General features: G+C 51.5%; 1 protein-coding gene across 3 annotated transcripts; it reads left to right on the top strand.

The window, feature by feature from the left end:
* The first annotated feature begins 811 nt into the window (after positions 1 to 811).
* On the top strand, positions 812 to 22,318 carry PIK3CD (phosphatidylinositol-4,5-bisphosphate 3-kinase catalytic subunit delta). 3 transcript variants are annotated; one of them, XM_030963625.1, is made up of 24 exons: positions 812 to 917; positions 6,343 to 6,416; positions 6,776 to 6,939; positions 7,739 to 7,967; positions 8,588 to 8,811; positions 9,582 to 9,707; positions 10,355 to 10,504; positions 10,807 to 10,896; positions 11,651 to 11,872; positions 14,695 to 14,791; positions 15,089 to 15,219; positions 15,811 to 15,870; positions 16,026 to 16,193; positions 16,677 to 16,798; positions 16,960 to 17,103; positions 17,315 to 17,414; positions 17,994 to 18,172; positions 18,375 to 18,484; positions 18,744 to 18,822; positions 19,066 to 19,233; positions 19,580 to 19,703; positions 19,990 to 20,135; positions 20,382 to 20,514; positions 21,046 to 22,318. In XM_030963625.1, exons 3-24 carry the CDS (start codon positions 6,799 to 6,801, stop codon positions 21,181 to 21,183), a joined length of 3,081 nt encoding a protein of 1,026 aa, XP_030819485.1. In that variant the 5' UTR covers positions 812 to 917; positions 6,343 to 6,416; positions 6,776 to 6,798; the 3' UTR covers positions 21,184 to 22,318. The 3 variants fall into 3 exon arrangements, with proteins under 3 accessions (XP_030819485.1, XP_030819483.1, XP_030819484.1); XM_030963623.1 differs by having other exon boundaries at positions 9,582 to 9,761; XM_030963624.1 differs by lacking the exon at positions 812 to 917 and adding an exon at positions 5,605 to 5,818 and having other exon boundaries at positions 9,582 to 9,761.
* Positions 22,319 to 22,347: the final 29 nt, after the last annotated feature.

Below are 22,347 nucleotides of genomic sequence, written 5' to 3'. Positions count from 1 at the left end.
AGCACCAGGCATGTCAAAACCTACCCTGCTCCTACTCTGGACCCACAGGCACCTTGCCTGCCTTGGAGGTTTCTTCTCATCCCCCAAATCCACTTGACTCTGCTTTGGGATTTGGGGTATTCCCCCCCTTATTGCACTGTTACCCACTGCCAGTGCTCAGCAAGTACCACCGGGGTCTCTCCCCTTCTCTTTGGGCTCCCTCCTTTTCTCCTACACTCCATGTCTTTTCCCTCTAAATGCCCTTCTCCCTCTTTTGCTCCCAGACTCGGTGTCAGCCAGTTTCTAGGGTTCCCACAGTTTTCCAGATGAAGAAAGAGCAGTTGTCGGACTGAGGCAGTCAAAGGAGCGCTTTCCAGGAAAGGAGTGAATCCCGAGCCGTTTTACATCTCCTGTGCGGGCAGTTCCACGCACGGATGTGCTCGCAGGACCTGCCCTCGCTGCCGTGCGGCCCTGCGGCCCCGGAGCGAGCAGCGGCTGCCTCCGGTTCGCCGCCAGTGCGGCACAGGGTGGCGGCCACGTCATGCTCCGGACACGCGGTGCGCTCGGCTGCCGGTACCGACCGCAGCCATCACCGAGTGCTGCCGGTACCGTGTGTGCTGCCGGTACCGCGTGTGCTGCCATCACCGAGCGCTGCCATTACCGGCTGCTGCCGCGGCCGCGCCTTCCCCGCCGGCATCTCCGCTGCGTGTGGAGCGGGGCCGCGCTGCCGGGCCGGGGGGCACCGGGACGGCACAGAACGGCCCCGGAACAGCACCGGGACGGCCCCGGGCCGCTGGTCGGCCGGTACCGGGGCGGGGCGGACTCGGCGGGAGCGGCCCCTCCACCGCCCCTTGGCAGGCGGGGCCGGGGGCGGCGCCGGAGCGGGGCCGGGAGCGCGGGAGCCCCGCAGCCCCCGGGACCCCCGGCCGCCAGCGCAGGTGAGCGCCGGGACGGGGCCGGGCCGGGGCTGGGGCCGGGCTGGGAGCGGGGCCCGGGCGGGCCGGGGGCTCCGGGGTGCGCGGCCGGCGCTGCGGGGCCGCCTGCGGCAAATGCCGGCTCCGCTCGGGCGCCGTCAGCGAGCAGCGCTGCTGCTGTGCTCGGGAAAAGCGCTCCAGCCTCCGGGAGAGCGGGGTCGGCACAGCCGCTGAGCGCCGGAGCTGCCCGGGGGCCGCCCATGGCTCTGTGTCCCCCGTGCTGGTGGCAGGGATGGATGGATGGATGGATGGATGGATGGATGGATGGATGGATGGATGGATGGATGGATGGATGGATGGATGGATGGATGGATGGATGGCGGGCAGCGGGCTGGCTGTTTTGGCAGGTAACCACTCATCACCTGCCGGCCCATCGCGCAGGGTGCTGCTGGTGTCTGCCCGGCCTTTGGGTGGCTTTGGCACATGGCGCGTTGTCGCCACAATTGTCCCTCCCGGGCTTGGGGAGTGGCAACACCTGGTCATCCGGGCGTGCCCTGGTGTAGGGCTTGTGCTGCCTGGCTCAGTTGTTCATGTGTGTTTCTGCTGTGGGTTAGCTTTGGATCATGTTTTTGGCAGGGCATGAGAGTCTTTTAAGAGCTCCAGAATAGAGTCTGGAGCATGGCACGCTGTATGTGCCTGAGATGGGAACCCGAAAGGTGAATGTCATGACAGAAGTCATTAGAAACGCGTGACTTGTGTTTTGTTTCCATCAACAAGATGGACTTTGGTTTTGGTGTTGTGGAGCCGTTGGGAACAGTTGAAAAAGCCTAATTTCAGCAATTTCTTCAGCTGGAAGCTTTCGTTTATCACAACTTCCTCCAACTCCCAGGCTCTGCCTGTGTTAGCAGTAATAGCAAGGGTGCAAGGATCTCATATCCCTTTGCCAACATTTAAGAGTTACAACACCCCTCGTGGGTTACAGGCTGTACTTGTGCATGTGAGAAAGCTGAAACACGGAGGAGTTTGTTGTTTGATGTTGTGCAGCAAACAATTGTCAGGTTTGGGAACAGAGCTGTGCACCATGCTGGTTTTCAAGCTTTTGCTTTAACCACTGAATACATGGTTTCCCACTAGGTAGTTCCTCAGGCAATACTGTGAACTTGCCCAAAAGCTGATTGGAAGTTTCCACCAAGGTTCTCGAGTCTCCCATCAGATGCTTTTCTAGGTCTGTGATGTCTCTCTGTGGTGATAATGTTGTACTCCCAGAATGAGGAATGGCTTTACATTTATTTTTCTCTTAAGTTTCTTTGCCTGAACTCCTCTTTCCCTCCCTCTGGCTATTGCTTCTGGTTGGATCTGAGGTTCTGCTGAGCCTGAATGATGGCATATTGCTCTGGTGCTCTTCTGGAGCTAGGAGCCCCCAAAACTGCAGGCTGTTTTTATCACCACATGTGCATTCTGCTTTCCTATCTCCTCTTGCTGACAACTCCTTTCATCATCAGCCCTGCACACAAACAAGGTTATCCCCAGTTCAGATCACATTAGTGTAGTTCTGCTTCCATTACTTTTCCCTGTGAGTCTGTTTTGTGGGAGTGTGTGTGTGTGAGGTGGGCATTGAACAATTTAAAAGCTCGAAGGAGTCTTTATTTCATTAAGGAAAGGGCCCAAGCCAAGGGATTCTTCCCCAGTGGTTGTTTAAAGCTTGATCCTTTTAGTTTCCACATAACTAGAACAAATCCATGGATGGTAGGAAAATCTATGGTTCTCCAGTGACATCTGGATGCACAGAAGATGCTGAATTTTGTTAATTAAGTGCTGGTTTTTATCAGCACCTCTGGTAGGGAAGGGGATGCTCTGTAGTGTCTCAGAGGCCTGAAGAGTTAGGTGTGGGCATTTTCATCCCTTGCCAGGGACAGTTCATGGTACAGCTACATCCATCTAATGCTTTGTGTAAGTAAAAGATCAGTCAGGGGCTCAGAAATATCTAAGAAAAGGCATTGTCAAAGCAGCATAACTGTGTGTCTGGTATGTAGAGTTGGATGAACAATGGACTGCTGTTGAAAGAATGAGTGAATCAGTGCAGGCAACTGTGTGGCAGGATAGGAGAGATCAATGTACAAAATGGAAGCTGATAGTATGAAAAAAGCCTTTATTTGAATTTATATTTGGTGGAGGTAGAAGTCATAGGATGGTAAACCAAGTAAAGGGAATTCAAATATTCTAAACTAGGGTTTGAGGAAGATAAAAAGCCAGGCTCTTGATTTTAGGAGTTGTTCAGTGTTTGAATGGTTTTCCACACTTTTCTAAGGGGTCCCCTGTGTTTTCCTACCTGGTTCGTGACCTGAGTTTGACACTTGTGGGTGTGTGGAAGGAGGAACCAGAGACAGAGCTGTGGTGCAGCCGGGTCTGTACTGAGGGTGCAGCCCTGTCCCAGGAGCTGAAGGAGAGCAGGGATGGCCCCGTGGCACAGCTGAGACGCGCATCCTGTGTTACAGGAGACTGCTGGAAGCTGTGATAGAAACATCTGGGGCACAGGAGTAGATCTGACCTGTTACACCAAAGGGAAGCAGCTCCAGCCTGGGTCTGTGTGTGCTGGAGTGACTGGCGCTGGCTGTGAGTCCCCAGCAAACCCAGCCAGGGTTTGGTTTGCTCTCCCAAGCTCCCATGTGCAGGCACAGTTTGACACACTTACCTGCTGCAGGATTCTTCCCCATCTGTCTTGAAGGGCAATTTGGGAGTTACTTTTACTGTCAGTCAGTGCTGAAATGACTTGTCTGCAGTGTGGGCTTGTTTTACCCTGTGACCCCAACCAAAAACTCAAGACCAAGCTGAAAACACTCTCAGAGCACACTGAAGTGCTGTTAGAGCTCAGAGCTGGTTCAGCTCTGCCCAGTGTACTGATTGTGTGCTGAAGCCATGTCAAACGTGTGTACCCCAAAATTCCGTGGTCTCCTCCCCCAGCCAAAGCCATGCCTGCAATGAAAGTGACTTCCTGCAGTCTCCCACGCAGCACATCACCTGTGAGCTCTGCACTGCTCATTTCCTATAAGCTCAAGAGGTATTTTGGTAGTCCTGAGGTTTTGTAATTTTGCAATTTGTTTGTGGGTGTTGGAGCTTCCGTGTCTGTCTGATGCTGCAGCCTCGCAGGAGAGCTGTTCCATGTCTGATAATTTTTGCTTTCTTTTTTGTTTTTTTTTTTGCCTTTTCCTCTCCAAAGCAGTTGCATGTTGTAAACACCAGAGCTGTGGTTGATAAACTTCATAAGAGGAAATTGAAATTTGTTAGTAGGTTTTATGTTGGCTGGTGGCTTGTTAAATAGTGGCTGGGTGGTTTCAGATGTGTCTCTTGCACCGTGACACTCTGCACAAATTTACCTTGCCTCAGATTTCTCACCTGTGTTCCCTTTTGTAGCTGATGCTGTGCCTCTATTCTCTATATGGCATTCAGTAAAATTGAGGGTTCATTTCTGTCCTAGTGCATGAACTTATCCCATGTAGGCATCAGCTCTGCCTTGGCCAGCTCCCCTCTTTGCTGAGGATACACATTTATTACCTGCACACTAAATACTGCAAGGGGAGAGCAGCCTGTAGCTTTCCTGCAGAGTGAAGGATGATAAACTGAGGCAGAGGGCAGAGGGGAAGTTGTGGAGTTGCCTTCATCTAAAAAGCGAAATTTTGTCTTGTGGTTATTTTCCTCCACCACTTTTACTGCCCAGTGATGAAGAGGTCTGGGCTTTAAAAATTGACAATTATATTGGAGAATTTTTTTTTTTTTTGGAAGACTGCTGCAGTGAAAGACAGGGAGTATATCTCAAATTACTCCAGTAGTGTAAACCCTGCCAAAAAGGAGTGATGCTGCACTTGGCTGTTCACAAATGGCAGAAGGACCCAGAGAAAAGGGAATTGTAATTGCTTGTACACATGAGGTCAAGATAGTGCAGACAAGGTTGGAGAACTCTGTTCAGTTTCCCAAGGCAAAGGGGAAGAGGGAAGTTAGGCAGTGCAGGAACACCCATCTATAGAGAGCTGGCCTCATGAAAGAACTGTCACATCAGATCTGAGCTCCAACAAGGAGAACATTCTGAATTTAGCAATGGGAAGGGGAGAGACTTGGTAAATGATGTATTAGAAGCTATGAAAGTCCAGAGTTATTCTTCCTTTGGTATATTCACACCAGGAAAAAATCCTACATCCTCTAAATCAGGGAGTTTGGAAAGACAATGTGCTGAGCTTGAACTGACACTGTAGTGCTCGTGGCTTAGGCAGGCACTTCATATTCTCTGGGATGTGGTGCCAGATAGAAATCCTCAGCAGGAGGAAGCAGCTCAGCCTTGGCTGTGTCTCTGCTGGTCAGTCGAGTTGTGGTAGTTTGCTGATTCAGGCTGAGGTAGCAGATACACCAGAAACCTGCTGTTTTTAGTGTTGATGGGCAGAGAACAAGGCCAGCTTGTTCTGCTTTATTCAAACTGGTCAGCCTTGCCTCCTCCCCCTTTGCTGCCCTCCCTGCGGGCCCGGGGTGGTTTGTGGTGATGCAGGCTCCGTGCTGAGGAAGCAGGACAGATAAAACGCAGCTCGTGTTTCTGGGAATCCTGACCTCACTGCTGACAGGGAAGTGGTGTGCTCCCAGGAGCTGGCAGATAAGATGCTGGGCTCCTTGTGCTTGCTGGAGCCCAGGGCTGGCTCCTGAGGAGCTGCCAGCAGGACCTCGTGGTTTGGGAATCAGCTGCACTTTGCTCAGCTCCTTTCCAAGTCCCTACAGCCACGGCTGCAAGCTGTGCTTTAAGTTGTGAATGGGGAAATGCTGTGCTGGTTTCATGGGCTGAGGAGAAGGGACACAGACTTGCTCAGGGCTGAGCACCTTCCAGGCTGTACCACTGGGATGTTCCTCAGCTGACCTGGCAGGAAAACTGCTGAGAGGGAATTGGGGTGAGCTGGTTTCTCTGCTGGGGTGGTTGCAGGGAATTAGTTGGAGCCACTTCCCTGTCTCCTTCTGGGAGCCAGTACCAGCACTTCCAGAGTCTCCAGCACGTGGGGACACCACTCTGCCACTTGTCACATGTGCAGGAAACCAGAGGTTTTATTGCTGTAGCATTTTGCTTGTGGGCAAATGGATGGAGACTTTGTTACAAGCCTTTGAGAAAGGAAATGTCTGACAGGCTGCTGGTGAATGCCTTTTGTGTCATCCTGTGTTTGAAAACAGCAGCTTGTACCTGATAGTGTTCAGATTCTTGTTCTCTTTGCATTCCTCGGATGTGCTGGAAATAAATTGCAGCATCCTGCCAAGGGACAGGCTGCAGATGGAATTAACAAACTTATTCTGACTACCTCACCCTTCAACTTCATTTTTCTATACTTGTAGAGAGGGGGTGTACAGCAGAGTATTATTTGTTTGTGTGTATAAAAATGCATGCATACTTGGAACCAGCAACAACCCTTTCTCCCTCTTGCAGACTGGAAGTGAGCTCTGGAAAAACAAAGTGGAGCTTGGAGCATGTGGCCTGAGGATTGCCTTACACAGCCAGGGGTAGGAACTTGCTGTTTCTCTTGGCTGCTTGGTCATAGATGAGCTATTGGGACAATGTCTTTGCTCTCCAGAGAAGATAATTCTCTTATTTCTGTGTCAAATGCAGGTGTAGATGTTAATCCTGGCCTAGAAGGGATTAAGAGAGGATTGCATTGAAATACAAATGCTGTAGTTACATGTGGCTCAAAGGCACTGAAGTGGAATTTTTACTAATTTACTAACTTTTCCTGAGCTTTAAGGCCGTGCTGACCTTACTTTCTTTAGGTTCTTTTGCACATTAATTTTTTACAGAGCCCAGCCCAGAACTGAGCTGATAATATGTAGTCAACAGCACCAGATTGTTTTCCCTTTTCTTGCAGGTGGTAGCTGAGCAGTGAGCAGGATGCCCCCAGGCATTTACTGCCCTACGGAATTCTGGTCCAAGGGGGAAAACCAAAATATCCAGGTGGACTTTTTGCTGCCCACAGGAATATACCTAAACCTCTCAGTGCCCTGCAATGCCAGCCTGGGCACCATCAAGCAGGTATCAGCCTCCCACCAGCTTTGGGTGACAGTCTGTGTTACAGCCAGAGGGTCATTCACTGCAGAGTTCTGCCTCCAACAGCAGGCACTTAGGATGAGAGTCAAAAAAGGGATGTGAAGTCATGTGAGAGTGCTATCCACAGGGAGAGAAGCATCCTTGGGAACTGGATAGTGTTGACAAGACTTGAGAAGCTCTTGGCTCCTGTCCTTGGCATCCTGACAGATTTCATGTTACTGGGGGCAAGTTACTTAACCCAGTTTTGTTTCCAGTGTGAGTAATTGCTGTGTTTCACAGGACCAGAGTCAGCAGGTGCTTACTGTGAGATGTTCAGGTGGGGGTTATTTAAATGCTCAGGCTGAGGGATTGACATTGCCCGAAACAAAAGGCACGCATGAAGAAAGGAAGTCAGTTAAAGGCACCTACAAATAAACGTGCCCAGCAGTTCAGCACCAGCTGGAGCCACCAGACCTGGCTGAGGAGCAGCCTGGGAGTACCAGGGGAGCTTGGGCTGTCCTCTGCCTTAGCTGTGTGCTGAGGGACAGGTGATGGGTGACAGCGGCAGGGTGAGGGCTGGGACAGGCCCTGGGGGCAGCTGGGTGGCAGTACGGAGGGTGACAGTGTGTGCTGAGGGACAGGAGCAGGAGGGAGAGTTACAGTGTGTGCTGAGGGACAGCAGCAGGGTGACAGCAGCAGGGTGAGGGAAGGTGACAGTGTGCAGGGTGACAGTGTGCAGGGTGACAATGTGCAGGGTGACAGCAGCAGGTGACAGCAGCGCAGTGACAGCGGCGTGCCCCCGCAGGTGCTCTGGAAGCACGCGCAGTATGAGCCGCTGTTCCACATGCTCAGCGACCCCGAGGCCTACGTGTTCACCTGCATCAACCAGACGGCCGAGCAGCAGGAGCTGGAGGACGAGCAGCGCCGCCTCTGCGACATCCAGCCCTTCCTGCCCGTGCTGCGCCTCGTGGCGCGCGAGGGCGACCGGGCCAAGAAGCTCATCAACTCCCAGATCAGCCTGCTCATCGGCAAAGGTCAGCCTGCCCCACGGCACAGCATGGCTGCTGGCTCTGGGCACACAGCCCTCACCCTCATGGGCCCAACATGGCTGCTGGCTCTGGGGGGCACACAGCCCTCACCCTCATGGGCCCAACATGGCTGCTGGCTCTGGGGGGCACACAGCCCTCATGGGCCCAACATGGCTGCTGGCTCTGGGGGGCACACAGCCCTCATGGGCCCAACATGGCTGCTGGCTCTGGGGGGCACACAGCCCTCATGGGCCCAACATGGCTGCTGGCTCTGGGGCACACAGCCCTCATGGGCCCAACATGGCTGCTGGCTCTGGGGCACACAGCCCGTCCTGGACAGCCTGGCTGCAGGGTGGGACACTGGGACAGCAGCAGGATCCTGCAGGGGATGCAGGGGACGCTGCCTGTTCAGGGCCAGGGAAGGGAGTGCTGCCTGCTGGCAGAGTGCTGGGCCATGGGGACAATGCCACTGCACATCGTCCATCAGGGGCTGCTGGCAGCTCGGCTGACTCTGCTTTTGGCCACATGTTAAACACGTGTTCAGGGAGAGATACCTGAGGAAAAGGCTCATTTCCCCCACTGGCTGCAGATGCTTATTTTGCCCTCCTCTCCTGCTCTGCACCCAGGTTTGCATGAATTTGACTCGGTGCAGGACCCAGAGGTGAATGAGTTCCGCGCCAAGATGTGCCAGTTCTGTGAGGAGAAGGCGGCCCAGCGGCAGCAGCTGGGCTGGGCAGCATGGATGGAGTACAACTTCCCCCTGCAGCTGGAGCCTGCCGCCAAGGGCCTCTCCTCTCTGCAAATCCCCACCAAGAACATTTTTGTCAACATCAGGTTCCAGTCTGGCGGGGTAAAGCAGAAACTTTCCTGTCATGGTGTTTGGTGGTTTGTGCTTTTCCTTTGGAAACCTCTGTGTGTGTGGAGACAGAATGATGTGTGCCTGGACAGTGTTTGCATGTGTTCAGTGTTCATTCTCCAGACTGCTTTGCCTGTGGAGAAGATTGGGAGGGAGCTGCTCTCCCTCCTGAGCGTGCACTGGGTGTACTGGTTAGCTGGAAGCTGAGGTTGCTGCATGTACGTGGGCTGGAAACCTTTTTGGGTTTGGGTGGGAAAGGAGCACAGAATGCAGTACTTGGCTTTCCTTTGGAAGCTCAGGAGCCTGCTCAGCAGACACTGCTTGCAGGCACTGGTCTGTGCTGCCCATGGGCCCCTGTTCCTGCTCCTGCCTGAGCTCCTGTTCTGCCTGTTGTGCCTGGGCATGAAGCAAGGTCACCCTGGCAGGAGAATAGCCTTCAGAGCAGTGTGTTTGAGCATGGAGACCCTTCCAGCCCCTGCCCTGCTGCTGCAATGACTGTGGGAAGGTTTTTAATGACTGGTAGCCACGTGAACTGGTGATTCTGCTGAAAACTGAAGTTCCTGATTTCCAGCCTTGTGCTTACACTGCTGAAACTTGCTCCTGCCCAGTTTGGCAAACATATCCCTGCTTACCATAGGCTGATGTGTGTGGTTGTACGTTCCCATGCTGCTCCTCATTGCCAGCAGCAGGAATGCTGCTCCCTGTCTGTGCCACGCCAGCCCCATGCTGGTGTCTGACACTCTGTTGTGCTGTTGGGATTGCAGGAGAGCTTCATGTTCCAGATCTCCCCCCGGGAGTTCCCCATCACCCTCATGAGCTATGCCATTAAGAAACAGGCCACTGTGCTCCGCCCCGAGACCGTGCAGCAGCCAGAGGACTACACCCTGCAGGTGAATGGGAAATGTGAATATCTCTATGGGAACTACCCCCTGTACCAGTTCCAGGTGAGCCTCGTGTCTTGCTTTGTCAGTGGCTGTTCCCACATGGCCTTCTCTTGCTGGGGCTGGGACATATTGAGAAGGAGAGAGTGCTATTTGCAGGGGTGCAGCACATCAGTGACAGCACCTGGATGCTACCTAGGGCAAAGGGTACTTCCAGCAACCTAACCAATCCTTATTTTTGGGGGGCCAGTGGTCTAAAGCCTGCCCAGTGCTGTGTGAATACATTTACAGGTGTGTTTCTGGAAATATGTGCATGCTTGTATGGTGGGATGAGGGTTCTCCCATTGAAAGTTGGGCAAGTAATCCTGAGTCATGTGCTCCTCTGGCAGGGCAGACTGCGGCTGGGAATGCTGAATCCTCCTCAGTGTTTTCCCTTAATGCAGCCATTTGAGTCCATTGATGAAATGCCAGCTATAAAAGGCACTTCATATTCTCAGCTCTGGCAGCATGAGGCCAGCGAGTTGCAGGTTTATAAAGCAAGAGGAGATAATTGAGAGCTGGGATTGGATTGTTGCTGTGTCCTTCCCCGAGTCCCTGCAGGGCTCGTGCCTGGGCTGGTGGCTCTGGCAGGCCTGGCTGACCCTGTCCCCTCTCAGTACATCCGCAGCTGCCTGCAGCGGGGCCTGACCCCCCACCTGACCATGGTGCACTCCTCTGCCATCATTGCCATGAGGGATGAGCAGACCAACTGCATCACCAGCCCCCCAAAGGCAGCCTCCAAGCCCCCACCACTCCCCAAGAAAAAGGTAAAAGGGGACAGGGACCCCTGGGCTCACCCTGGGCTCCTCTGTTGGGGACACACTGGGCTGGTCTGGGCTGGGAAGAGCAGTGGGTGCTCCCTGCCCTTCTCAGGGCAGGTTCCCAGCTGGGGAATAGGGTGGGAATTTCCAGCCAGCCTTCCAGCCCCCTCCACAGCTTCCCTGGCTCTCCCAGGCTTCTTGCTCTTTTCTGTGGGACCCAAAAGCATGGAGTGGGAGATGAGTTCTGGTGCTGACTTGAGAGGCCTTTGTTGCATCTATTTCTGATCAGAACCCTTTTCTCTTCCCAGCCAAACTATGGCTCTCTCTGGTCCTTGGAGCAGCCTTTCTACGTTGAGCTGGTGCAAGGCAGCAAGGTCAATGCAGATGAGAGAATGAAGGTGGGGACTGACTCACTCTGGGGTTTGTACATGTGTTTTCCCAGTCACACCCCTCTGGTCTGTGTGGGGAGGACAGGGGTGGCTGGCAGTGTGACCTCACCTGCTCCTGTGGGGCTCCAGTCAGCCCTTGGGCAGTGGCTGAGCTGCAGCACAACAGGGATGGGGATGGGCAGACAGCAGCCCAGCATTGGAAAAGCTGCTGCACAGCAAACAGTGCTGCTGCCCTGAGGTAATGGCATTGGGCAGGGCAGGGCAGGGGACACCCAGCTCTGAGAGGAGTGATGAGAGAGGTGGTGGCTGGCAAAGGGAAGGCAGGGGGTAGTAGAGGCCTGGGATGTTTGGGTGTTTGCCATGAAAGGGGAAATGAGGAGAAGGGGAGCAGCTGCCCTTTGGGAAAGGAAGGAAACTGGGCAAGAACGTGCCACATTAATCAATATGCAAGTCTGCATGAAGTGAGAAGATAACAATGCCCTCACTGAAGCTGAGCAAAGAGAGATGCTTCAGAGCTGAGTGACTGAACTGGGAAGGAGCAGGAGAAGGACACACTGTTCAGGAAGGGCTGCCCTGTCTGAAGAGAGAGTTCAGAGCTGAGTGAGTGACCTGGGAATGAGACAGAAGAGGGACACCCTGTTCAGTGACCTGGGAATGAGACAGGAGAGGGACACACTGTCCAGGGAGAGCTGCCCTGTCCCCTTCCCCTGCAGCGCACAGGCAGTCCCGCGGGCTCACAGCACTGTCCTTGCTGCCCCCTCAGCTGGTGGTGCAGGCAGGGCTGTTCCACGGCACCGAGATGCTGTGCAAGACCGTGTCGAGCTCGGAGGTGAGCGTGTGCTCGGAGCCCGTGTGGCGGCAGCGCCTGGAGTTCGACATCAGCGTGCGCGACCTGCCGCGCATGGCCCGGCTCTGCCTCGCGCTCTACGCCGTCGTCGAGAAGGCCAGGAAGGCTCGCTCCACCAAGAAGAAGTCCAAGAAAGCTGTAAGTGAAGCCAGCCTGGGGCTGAGCCAGGCCGCTGGGGGCTGCAGATCGTGTGCTGTGCTCCTGAACCTTTTTGCTTTCAGAAAGGGTCGTGTTAATAAAGCAGCGTACAGGGCAATGGCCAGTAACTGCTCCAGCAGGAACAGGAAGCTGAGAAGTGCTGCCTGTAAGAAAGGCTGTTTATGTGCAATTTCTTGTCTAGAAAGACCATTGAGAAACATACCCAGCATCTGACTGGACCTAAAGAGGAATCACTTATCTTGGTGTCCCTGTTTCGCTCTTCTGCAACTTCCTTGTTCTGTAGTTGAGGTTAAACCATCATCTCTGTTGCATTTTCTTTCTAACAAGGTCTTTCCTGCAAATCCTCAGTGGAGCAAATTACCACTAGGGAGGGGGAATGAACTGAGGAATGTAAACATTGGTTATGGCAAGGTAAAATTAGAGTGCAGGTTCTTCAAGGTCACTGTTCAGGTGTTGCAAACTGACCAAAGTGTTAAATCACCTTGGAAGCTCTTGATTTGGGCATCTTAATCAGAGGTAGTGATATTCTCACTTTCCAAAACTTCTATCCCATTAATAATTTAGTAACTAAAAGCAGATCCAACTGCAGCCTGTGATTTAATTGCTGATTTCCCAGAGTTGTAACGTAAGCCTCAAGCTCTGTTCTTTATGAGCAGCAAAGGCATTTGTGCCTCTGCAAATTATTGTTTCTGTGACCACAAACACTTCCCATGCCTTAAGGAGAGGGTTACTCATGCCATCTGTGCTAGCGTGCAGAGGAATGAGGCACTGATGAGTGTGATGAGAAGATTTCAGTTCTGCTCACTCCTCCTCACTGCTGGGAGGTTCACTGAGCCTTGTTGTGCTGACATCAGTGGGGTTCTCAGGGTTACTGTGCAGTCATGTCTGGGACCAGCAGCCAGCTCACAAATCCTGCTTGTGGGGACCAATTTCTGGGTTGAAGACTTCAGACTGGAAACATTTTGAGGCCAGGACCAGGATTAACTGTTTTATTGTTGGGTTTCTTTTCTGTTTAGGAATAGCAGAACCCCAGCTCTTGCTGGAGGCTTTTGTTGGACAGAAGATCTGATTCATCCACAGGCTGGATGATTGTGGTCACACTGGAATAATTTTCAGTTTTGAAGCAGTCAGAAGGAAATCCTTGCTGTTCTGATTGACAAAACAGAGCCAGTCTGTTTAGCTGAGTTGTTAAGAGGGACTTATTCATGTGTGTTCTGGTGCTGGGGAAGGGTGGGTGCATTCTGATGAGCTTTTAGTATAAAATCACAACATTCACCACAGCTGAGCACTGAAAAAAGGAATTTTTCCCCATGGTGAGCTACAGCTCTGAGTGAAGTGCCCAGAAATAATCTCAAATGATTGTTAAGGGCAGGTTACCTGATTTTTTTTTGTTTGTTTGCTTTGATTGTTATTTTTTTCCTTACTCAGAGGTTAATTCCATACATGTTGTTTATATGCAGTCTGTCCAGAGCAGATAGGTGGGACTAAATCGTTTACCACCACAAAGGCAGGCATGTTTGCAGGCTGACTGGATGAGTCAGAGGGTTAATGTCACCCAGAGGGTTGGCTTTCAGTGTTTCTCTAAATCATGCAGGAGATGGCTGTCTTTAGAGTGCTGGATCCTTGTTTTGCTGGACCTTATCCACCAGAAATCCTGCCTTGTGTTTTGGCAAGCTCTGAGCTGTGGTTAGATGTCATTTACTCTGTTAGAAAAGGTTATTGCTGCTGGTGATGTTTTATTTGGCTTTTCCCTGTTGTCTGGAAGCTGATGTCTCAAATGTGATTTCACTGAAGATATTTGGAGTAATCAAATCAGCTCCAAGGTTTGTGAGAGGCTGCTTAAAGTGACTCATTTTGTCACCTTAGAGGGAAATGGGGGCTCTGTAACCTCCCCCAGTGCTGGGGTGTTCTGTGGGGTAAGGCTGCTGCACTGGAGCGCCCCAGTGGAACCAGATGTGTCCCTGTGGTGCCTTCCAGCATGGCTCTGTTTGTGGTTGCCTCAGTGCAGGATTTCTGCCATGTAACCCCTTTTCCAGCTGTTTTCTGTGCTGTGATCTGAGCTCTGAGTGCTGCTGCATGAGGTCAAATGTTCCACTGGGGAACCTGACTGCAGGAAAGCTGAGCTCACTCGTGGAATGTGTGTCTGCTCTGGGGCTGGGAGCTGGGTGAGGGCAGGGGATGGGTTCTTTGTCTTGGCCATGTCCCAGGCACTTTACTTGCTGGAGTCTCCCTCCTCTAAAACCAGGCTGGGTTGGATTTGTGGGGTTTGTTTTGGGGGTGTGGTGAGGGATTGGCAACATAAAGTTTGATTTCTATAGATAGTGTTTATTATTGTACAGAGAAGCCAAGCCTTTTTTTCCTATTATGAGCTATTTCTAGCATCCTTTGTCTCGTTTCCCAAAATCGTGCTTTCTCTGTGTTCCCTGTTTCAAAATTAAAGTTCTTCTCCCTCCCCTCAAATGGTAAAATGTATGAAATGTGTAATAGTTTCCTCAAATATCGAGTGTAGAGTATCAAGGCCTTATTGGAAAATTAGAGGTTCTTCAGCTTTGCCAACTCTCAGGTGGTGAAGTTTCAGACACATTTGTGGTGTTTGTGTTCAGACAGATTTGTGGGGAGCGTTTGGTGCCATTTGGCACCACACAAAAGGCCCCAGGTTTCGGCAGGTGCCCGATGCCGTCTTGCACAGTTAATTTAGGGGAATTCAGGCGGGGAGCAGGCAGGGTGTCCCTTTTCAGGGGCTCTCTCAGTGCCCTGCAGCAGCCGGGCAGGGCAGCCCCCCACGAGCGCTGTCTCCACAGGACTGCCCCATCGCCTGGGCCAACGTGATGCTCTTCGACTACAGAGACCAGCTGAAAACAGGGGAGTGCTGCCTGCACATGTGGTCCTCCTTCCCAGGTATGGCAGGACAGGCAGCTGCTGGCCTGTGGCATCCTCAGTGTCCCCAGGAAGTGGAGTGGCCACTGCTCTGAGCTGGAGCCCTGCCAAGGCAAGGCTTTGTTGAGCTTGGCTTTGCAGGTGTGACCTGAGAGGTGGCTGCTCACCTGAGGATGCCACGTGCCCCTCACTGGGGAGGGCTCAGGGGGGGTGAAGTGCTCCTGGCCAGGCAGTGCCCAGGGACAGCCTCTGCTCTGCTTTCTGCACCAAAGCTTCGCAAGATTTGGGCTCATGGGTTTTGTGTACTTTGTTTTTCAGATGAGAAAGGGGAACTTCTGAACCCCATGGGCACAGTGCAGTGCAACCCCAACACTGAGAGTGCAGCAGCCTTGGTCATCTGCTTCCCCAGCGTGGCAGCACATCCTGTGTACTACCCATCCTTTGAGCAGGTGGGGCACAGGAACATTTGTAGGAATTCCCTCACTGTCCCTTCCAGTGGGGAACCTCCGGGGCAGCCATCCACAGGGACTGGGTGCAAGCAAACTTGATTAATAGCTATTGTTAACTGAAAATTTCACTTTCTCCTCTCACCTAATGGACCTTTGAGTGAGTACTTTTCCAAGCTATGAATTACTGAGGTAAAGCTGCTCTCATAAATGAGCATTTGTTTAAAAATGGGTTTAACTGAGCTGCCTTCAAACGGCTTTAAAGTCTTTGGGAAGGAAGAGGAATAAAGGGGAAATGAGTGAAAGTAGGCAGCTCCCTCCCTTTCAGCAGAGTGATAACATGCCATGTGTGAGGTGGAGATTTTCCATCTGTCACTGCAACTGGCCAGACAAGTGGAGGAAGAGATGTGCCTGTTTCAGAGGAGGAAGGAGCTCTGTGCTCCCCAAGAGGCGGGGTCTGGCTCAGAACCTGTGCCAGGCACAAAGGGGAGCCCAGGACTGGCAAGTGACTGACCTCCAATGCAGCGTGAGGTGATGGTGCCACAGTTACAGAGGAACTGGGAGCCTTTCTCACCCTCTTTATTTGTGTCCCAGCTGCTGGAGCTGGGGAGGAATGGAGAACAGCCCCGAGCTGCCCCAGAAGATTCTGAGGAGGTGAGTCTGCTGGCATCACTTTTCAGCTGCCTGGTTTCATGGGCTGGTTTTACCCCTTACCTCCTGTCCCAGCACTTTTCACTCAGCTGGGTCGTGCCCAGCCCTGCAGGGCCCCTGTGGGCTGGCTGAGCCCAGAGCGTGCTCTTGCTGTGCAGAAGCTGCAGCTGAAGGAGATCCTGGAGCGGAGGAGCCACACGGAGCTGTACGAGCACGAGAAGGACCTGGTGTGGAAGATGAGGTACGACATCCGTGACCAGTACCCGCAGGCGCTGGCCAAGCTGCTCGTCATCACCAAGTGGAACAAGCACGAGGATGTTGCCCAGGTGAGGCTGCAGGGGCTGGCAGCCAGGGCTCCTGTTTTGGTCCATCTTTCAGTGTCTGCATTCCTGTGCTGTGTTTGGGAGCCCAGCTGAGCAGGGGTGTTTCACAGTTTTCTCAGGGAAGTTCCCAGCTGAGGTCTGGCTCTTCTAGGCTCTGTTTGGTTCTGGGGGCTGTCCCACATTTGTTACTGGCCAGTAAGGCCTTGTTTATCCCTTCAAGAAACTGGAGGCAAGAAAAAAATCTGTATAATTCTTGGGGAAAAAAAGGTATCTGGATTGAATATTCTTAAATAATAGTAAGAGATCAGCACAAGCCACCTCAATGAATCAGTCTTTGACCTGGTATCTGCAAACGTGCTGTGAGGCATCTATAAATAGTGATCCCCCGTGAGGAGCTGCTCTTTCATGAGTAGAATTTCAGATTTATATCCATTGTCGCAAAAGCCTTGTTCCTTTTTTTAGCTATTTTCTCTTTGGTCATTACAGATGATTTCCCTGCTTCAGACCTGGCCAGAGTTGCCTGTCCTGAATGCCTTGGAGCTGCTGGATTTCAGCTTTCCTGACCGTTATGTTGGTTCCTTTGCCATCAACTCCCTGAAGAAGCTGACGTAAGCGCTGGCCCCAGGGGAGAGGCAGAGCCCTTTCTATTTCTGCTCAGGGCTGCTGAGGGGCTGTGAACAGCAGTGACAGCCTTGCCTTTGCAGCTTTTACAAGAACACTTATGGCAGTGAATACAAGGTTGTATTTCATGTTTCCTTTCTGTCCACAGGGATGATGATGTGTTCCAGTACCTGCTGCAGCTTGTCCAGGTGCTCAAGTATGAATCCTACCTAGACTGTGAATTGACCAAGTTCCTGCTGGAAAGGGCATTGTCCAACCGCAAGATCGGCCACTTCCTCTTCTGGCATCTGAGGTGAAGAGCAAATCTTGTAGGCTTTTTCTCAAAAATCAAGGGAAACCAGCATTTACTGAGTCCTTCATTGCTCTGTGAAGTGGGAACTGCTACTTCTTACCTCGGGTGCCTCAATAAGAATTATTCCAGGAGGACACAGTATTGGTTTTTTATTAATTACTTTTTGTCTTTTGTCACTCTGCTCTAACTCCTCTGCCTGCTCCCTGCCCAGGTCAGAGATGCACGTGCCTGCTGTTTCCCTGAGGTTTGGGCTCATCCTGGAAGCCTACTGCCGGGGCAGCACCCACCACATGAAGGTGCTGATGAAGCAGGTACTGATTGCTTTGGGCCTTCCCTCTGCCTTGGGGCTGGTTCTCAGCTCTTGGCTTGCCCAAATTATTGTTACCAGTAGTACAGAAAAGCCTCGTGAGGGCTGTTGGCTTTGGGGGTCTCACCCACACAGCTGCAGTGTGTGTCTAGAATGCTCTGAAATGTGCAGACCACTGCTGTTATACATCAGCTGGGTGAGGTGCTGTTCAGTGGGAGCTGATCACAGCCAGAACTCCCCAAAAGCAACCAAGGGCAGGCTGGGCTCTGAGTCTCATCCTCTGCACTTTTCCAGCCAGGGCACCTCACTTCTTCCCTTGGTGTGTGGTAATGTGCTTTATTCCTGCTGCAGCCATTATCCTGCAATGCATTTGTGCCCAGCAGAGTTTCCACAATTAATTATGGATCTTCCTCAAGCAGATACTGCTCAATTTGTTTTGTTGCAGTGTGTGAAATTGCTACAAATTGAAGAGGAAGTAAGAGATGGAACCAAGGTTTAGATTTCACAGGAGATTTTAATGTTTTTTAAACTTTCTCCAGGAATATCCTATTTGTTAACCCTGTTTCATCCCTCCTGTTTTCAGGGAGAAGCACTGAACAAGATGAAAGCTCTGAATGACTTTGTGAAAGTGAGTTCTCAGAAGGCCACCAAGCCTCAAACCAAGGAGATGATGCACATGTGCATGAAGCAGGAAACCTACAGGGAAGCCCTTTCCCACCTCCAGTCCCCCCTGAACCCCAACATCATCCTCGCTGAAGTCTGGTAAGGGAGAGATCTGCACCTCTGAATTTGTGTGAATTTTGTGCTTTGTTTCACACTGGAGCCAGGCTTTGTGTTATCCCAAGGTTCTTTCCTCGTGGGAGTCCCAAGTCCAGCAGTGGGTGGAGTTGCTGTAGGACTGGCAGCTTGGATGGTTGATATTTTAATAGATGGAAACTGAGGGTAATATTTTTATTTCCTCTAGTGTGGATCAGTGCACCTTCATGGACTCCAAAATGAAACCTTTGTGGATTGTGTTTAATAGTGAAGAGACAGGTGGAGGTGGAGTGGGTATAATTTTTAAAAATGGAGATGGTAAGTCTTCATTATGCTTGTGAAAATATATCTTTTAGTCTCAAGTATTTACTGGGTGAGTGGGCCTAAATCTGGACCATTAAGATGTTGTGTAAATTAGGAACTTTAATGGTTTTGGGTGAGTTTTTGGTAGTAATCTGAAAATTTATATTAACTCCCCTCTATATTTCACCTGCTTCCCCCTATAATTAAGATTTTAGTGCAGTAATTGGATGTCTTTGAACAGTAAAATTCTGTTTTGCTCTGCAATGCTGCTCAGATCTGCGCCAGGACATGCTGACTCTGCAGATGATCCAGCTGATGGACATCCTGTGGAAGCAGGAGGGCCTGGACCTGAGGTGAGCAGTGTGCCCACAGCTGTCCTGCACTGACAGGGTGCAGGGGCTGCTTTCTCTGCAGGCTCCTTTTGCCCCAGCAGCTCTGTCTGGTGTTCTGGGAGCAGCTGGGCAGCTTCTGTGGGCTGGGGAACAGAACTGCAGAGCAGAAAGGGAGGAGACAGGGCAGGCAAGGGCAAGCTTGAAAGTCACCACCGTGCATTTGTGGGCAGGATTTCAGTGGAAGGGTTTCTTTCATCTCTGCAGGATGACCCCTTATGGCTGCCTCTCCACAGGAGACAAGACGGGGCTGATTGAGGTGGTCATGCACTCGGACACCATCGCCAACATCCAGCTCAACAAGAGCAACATGGTGGCCACGGCTGCCTTCAACAAGGACGCTCTGCTGAACTGGCTCAAGTCCAAGAACCCGGGGTGAGGGCTCATCTTCCCCTCCCTGCTCCTTTTCCTCCAGCTCTGCACAGCTCCAGGCTCTCCCATGCGGGCTGTGGCTGCTCCCCTGCCTGGCACACCTGGAGGCCTCGTGTGGATCTCATTTCCGTTGAGATTGTGGACACCACCTTATTCAGACCCCTTCAGCTGCAGACAGTTCTTGCAGCTCATTTTTGTGCAGCAGGGGTGGGAGTCCTGCCTCCAGAGAGCACTGTGGGAATCCAAACGAGCTTCCCTCCCTTCTCCTGCAGCTGAAAACAGCTCTCCCCATGGGGCAGTACTGGAGCCCAAAGTCAAATTATCTTCCACTCTTTCCTACCCTCTCCAGAGATGCCTTGGACCAAGCCATCGAGGAGTTCACCCTGTCCTGTGCTGGGTACTGCGTGGCCACCTACGTGCTGGGCATTGGGGACCGGCACAGCGACAACATCATGGTCCGGGAGACGGGGCAGGTAACTGGGGAGGCACCTGGGCAGGGCACGGTGGGCACCTTGGCATGGGCTCTGCCCAAAGCAGGGTCTGGGCATGGGGATGGGGCTCTGCCCAAAGGAGGGCACCTGGGCATGGGCTCTGCCCAAAGCAGGGCACCTGGGCATGGGCTCTGTGCAAAGCAGGGCCACTTTTCCCTCTCCCAAAACCCTATGGCCAGGATCTGCTCAATGCAGTGACTGAAGACAGCTCAGCTCTGATCAGCTGAAAGAGGTAATATTCTGATTTATTATTTTTTTTTATTTGCAGCTGTTCCATATTGATTTTGGTCACTTTTTGGGGAACTTCAAGACTAAATTTGGTATTAATAGAGAACGAGTCCCTTTCATCTTAACCTACGACTTTGTGCATGTCATCCAGCAAGGAAAAACTAATAACAATGAGAAGTTTGAAAGGTAAGTGCTAGGAGTTAAACTTGACTTCAGCTTTTGAAGCTCTAAATTTTTAGTATTTATTTCCACCAATAACTATTATAAGTATTTAGTACTTATTTCCACCAATGTGCAGCCTATAGCTGCCTGTACAGATGAAAGTAAATAAATTACTAACTGGAGAGAGCAGGGTTCAGACTGCTTAAATGCTTTAGAGAATGGTGGAGCTGGCAGTCCTCACTCCTTTGGCTGGTCTTTGCTCCTGCTCAGGTTCAGGGGTTACTGTGAAAGGGCCTACATGATCCTGCGGCGCCACGGGCTCCTCTTCCTGCACCTCTTTGCACTGATGAAGGCTGCTGGGCTGCCAGAGCTCAGCTGCTCCAAAGACATCCAGTACCTAAAGGTAAGAGGCAGAGCCCACACAAGGGGCTAAAACTGAGCACCTGATTTTGTGGCTGGGGGAGGAGGAGGAGTTCAGTGTGCAAGGCCAGATTCTTAGAAGCAGATGAGCTCCAGAACAGTGAATGGATGCCCAATGCCCTGTGCAGGACATCAGAAATGCCAGGTCCTGGTGCTCAGAAACCTCTTCAGGTTCTTCACCTGGAGGCAGCAGGTGCCTCCTTGCAGGGAAGGAGGCAAAGCCCTTGGCTCTCATTTCCTAGTTTGCCTCCTGAGTCATAACCACCTATCCCTGGCAGCTGCAGAACACTTTGTCCAAGAGCAATACAGAATGTGCTCTTTCCTGCACCAACAGAAGCAGAGCATGCAAGTGCTTATCAGAGGAAAAGCCTCCTGCAACTGCAGGAACAATTAAAAATAATTGATGGCTACTCCATTGCTCCTTTCAATTGAGTAATTTCTTATGAATAAACATCTTAGTGGTTGAGCAGTGACTTGTTCAGTTGTGCAGTGATTTGTGCCTCTTTGCCTACAGGACTCCCTGGCCCTTGGGAAAACTGATGAGGAGGCACTGAAGCACTTCAGAGTGAAGTTTAACGAAGCCCTGAGGGAGAGCTGGAAAACCAAAGTGAACTGGCTGGCACACAACGTCTCCAAAGACAACAGGCAGTAGAGCAGGAGCTGCCCCTGCCCAGGAGAACAGAACAGAACAGCCCAGCACTGACAGGTGCCTAAGGACTGAACAGTGGTGCAGAGTGCAAGATCCCCCACCTCGTTCCCAGACATTGCTGCATGACTGAAAAACTGTTGGCCTGTCCTCAGCCACACCACCCTGGCTGCTGAACATCTTTGGGGGACAAGGGAGAGACGTGAGGCAATAAAACTACTGCACACAGTGAAGGTAGGTACAGGTACTGTACCCTTGAGAATGCCTTCAGCTTCAAATACACGTTTGAATGAAGTCAAGACGTTTGTAACATCCCTCCAGTGTGCTAATGTCTGTGTTTCTATTTATTTTCTTGAAAATTTAGCTGAGCAGAGATCCCCCTATGCCTGTAGCCTATCTAGGACACCACTATTACAGCTTAGAGGCATTAACTTCAGCATGTGGTCACTCCTGCCCTGTGTCAGTGTCCACTGAGGTGGGTCAGCTCAAAGCACACCAAAGCTGACTTGGATAAATGGTTTTACTTGCCTTGAGACAGGATAAAAACATCCAGGCTGTCATATTGCTTTCTGTCTGCTCCAGAGGCCAAAGTGTTCTGAAACTGAGCTGGAACTCAGCTACTGCTGTCTAAAACTGATGGCACAAAAGCAGCTTTGAGGTGGCCACTGGATCAGGTACTTTGCTTTCCAAAGTTAGGCTTTAGTTGAGCCTCAGTTCCTGCATTTCTGCCTTTATTTTGGTTTCAAACCTGAAAACGCTAAGATTGCATTTTCAAATTAAAGTACTTACTGCTTTCCATAAAAGATGTTAAGCTGTGAGGTCTGTTCTGGTTTGGATCTATTCATACAAACCCTGTTGCCTCTCAAGCACTTGTTGGTAGAAGCAGCAGTTCTGGCATAGAAGACACCTCATTTTAATTTAATCTAACCCTGGGAGAGCCCCTTTTCCTACACCTTCAGATGATACTGTGACTGAAGCACTCAGGCTCTAACAGCTGCTTTGGTTCTAGAGGGAGGTACTGCAGGATTTAGAGCTCTATGCAGGCTGATCAGTGAGAAACAGTCCTGTGCCTCTGCTCCATTTTAGAGAGTAAATATTGCTATTTCCTTGCTTATTAAACTAATTTACAGAGCAAAAAGTACTTGGGCCCTGTGCAAGGTGAGACGCACT

The sequence above is a fragment of the Camarhynchus parvulus genome, chromosome 21 (assembly GCF_901933205.1).
Source record: "Camarhynchus parvulus chromosome 21, STF_HiC, whole genome shotgun sequence".
NCBI lineage: Eukaryota > Metazoa > Chordata > Aves > Passeriformes > Thraupidae > Camarhynchus > Camarhynchus parvulus.
Note: the sequence above shows the minus strand (reverse complement) of the source record. Positions and strands in the feature narration are given on the sequence as shown.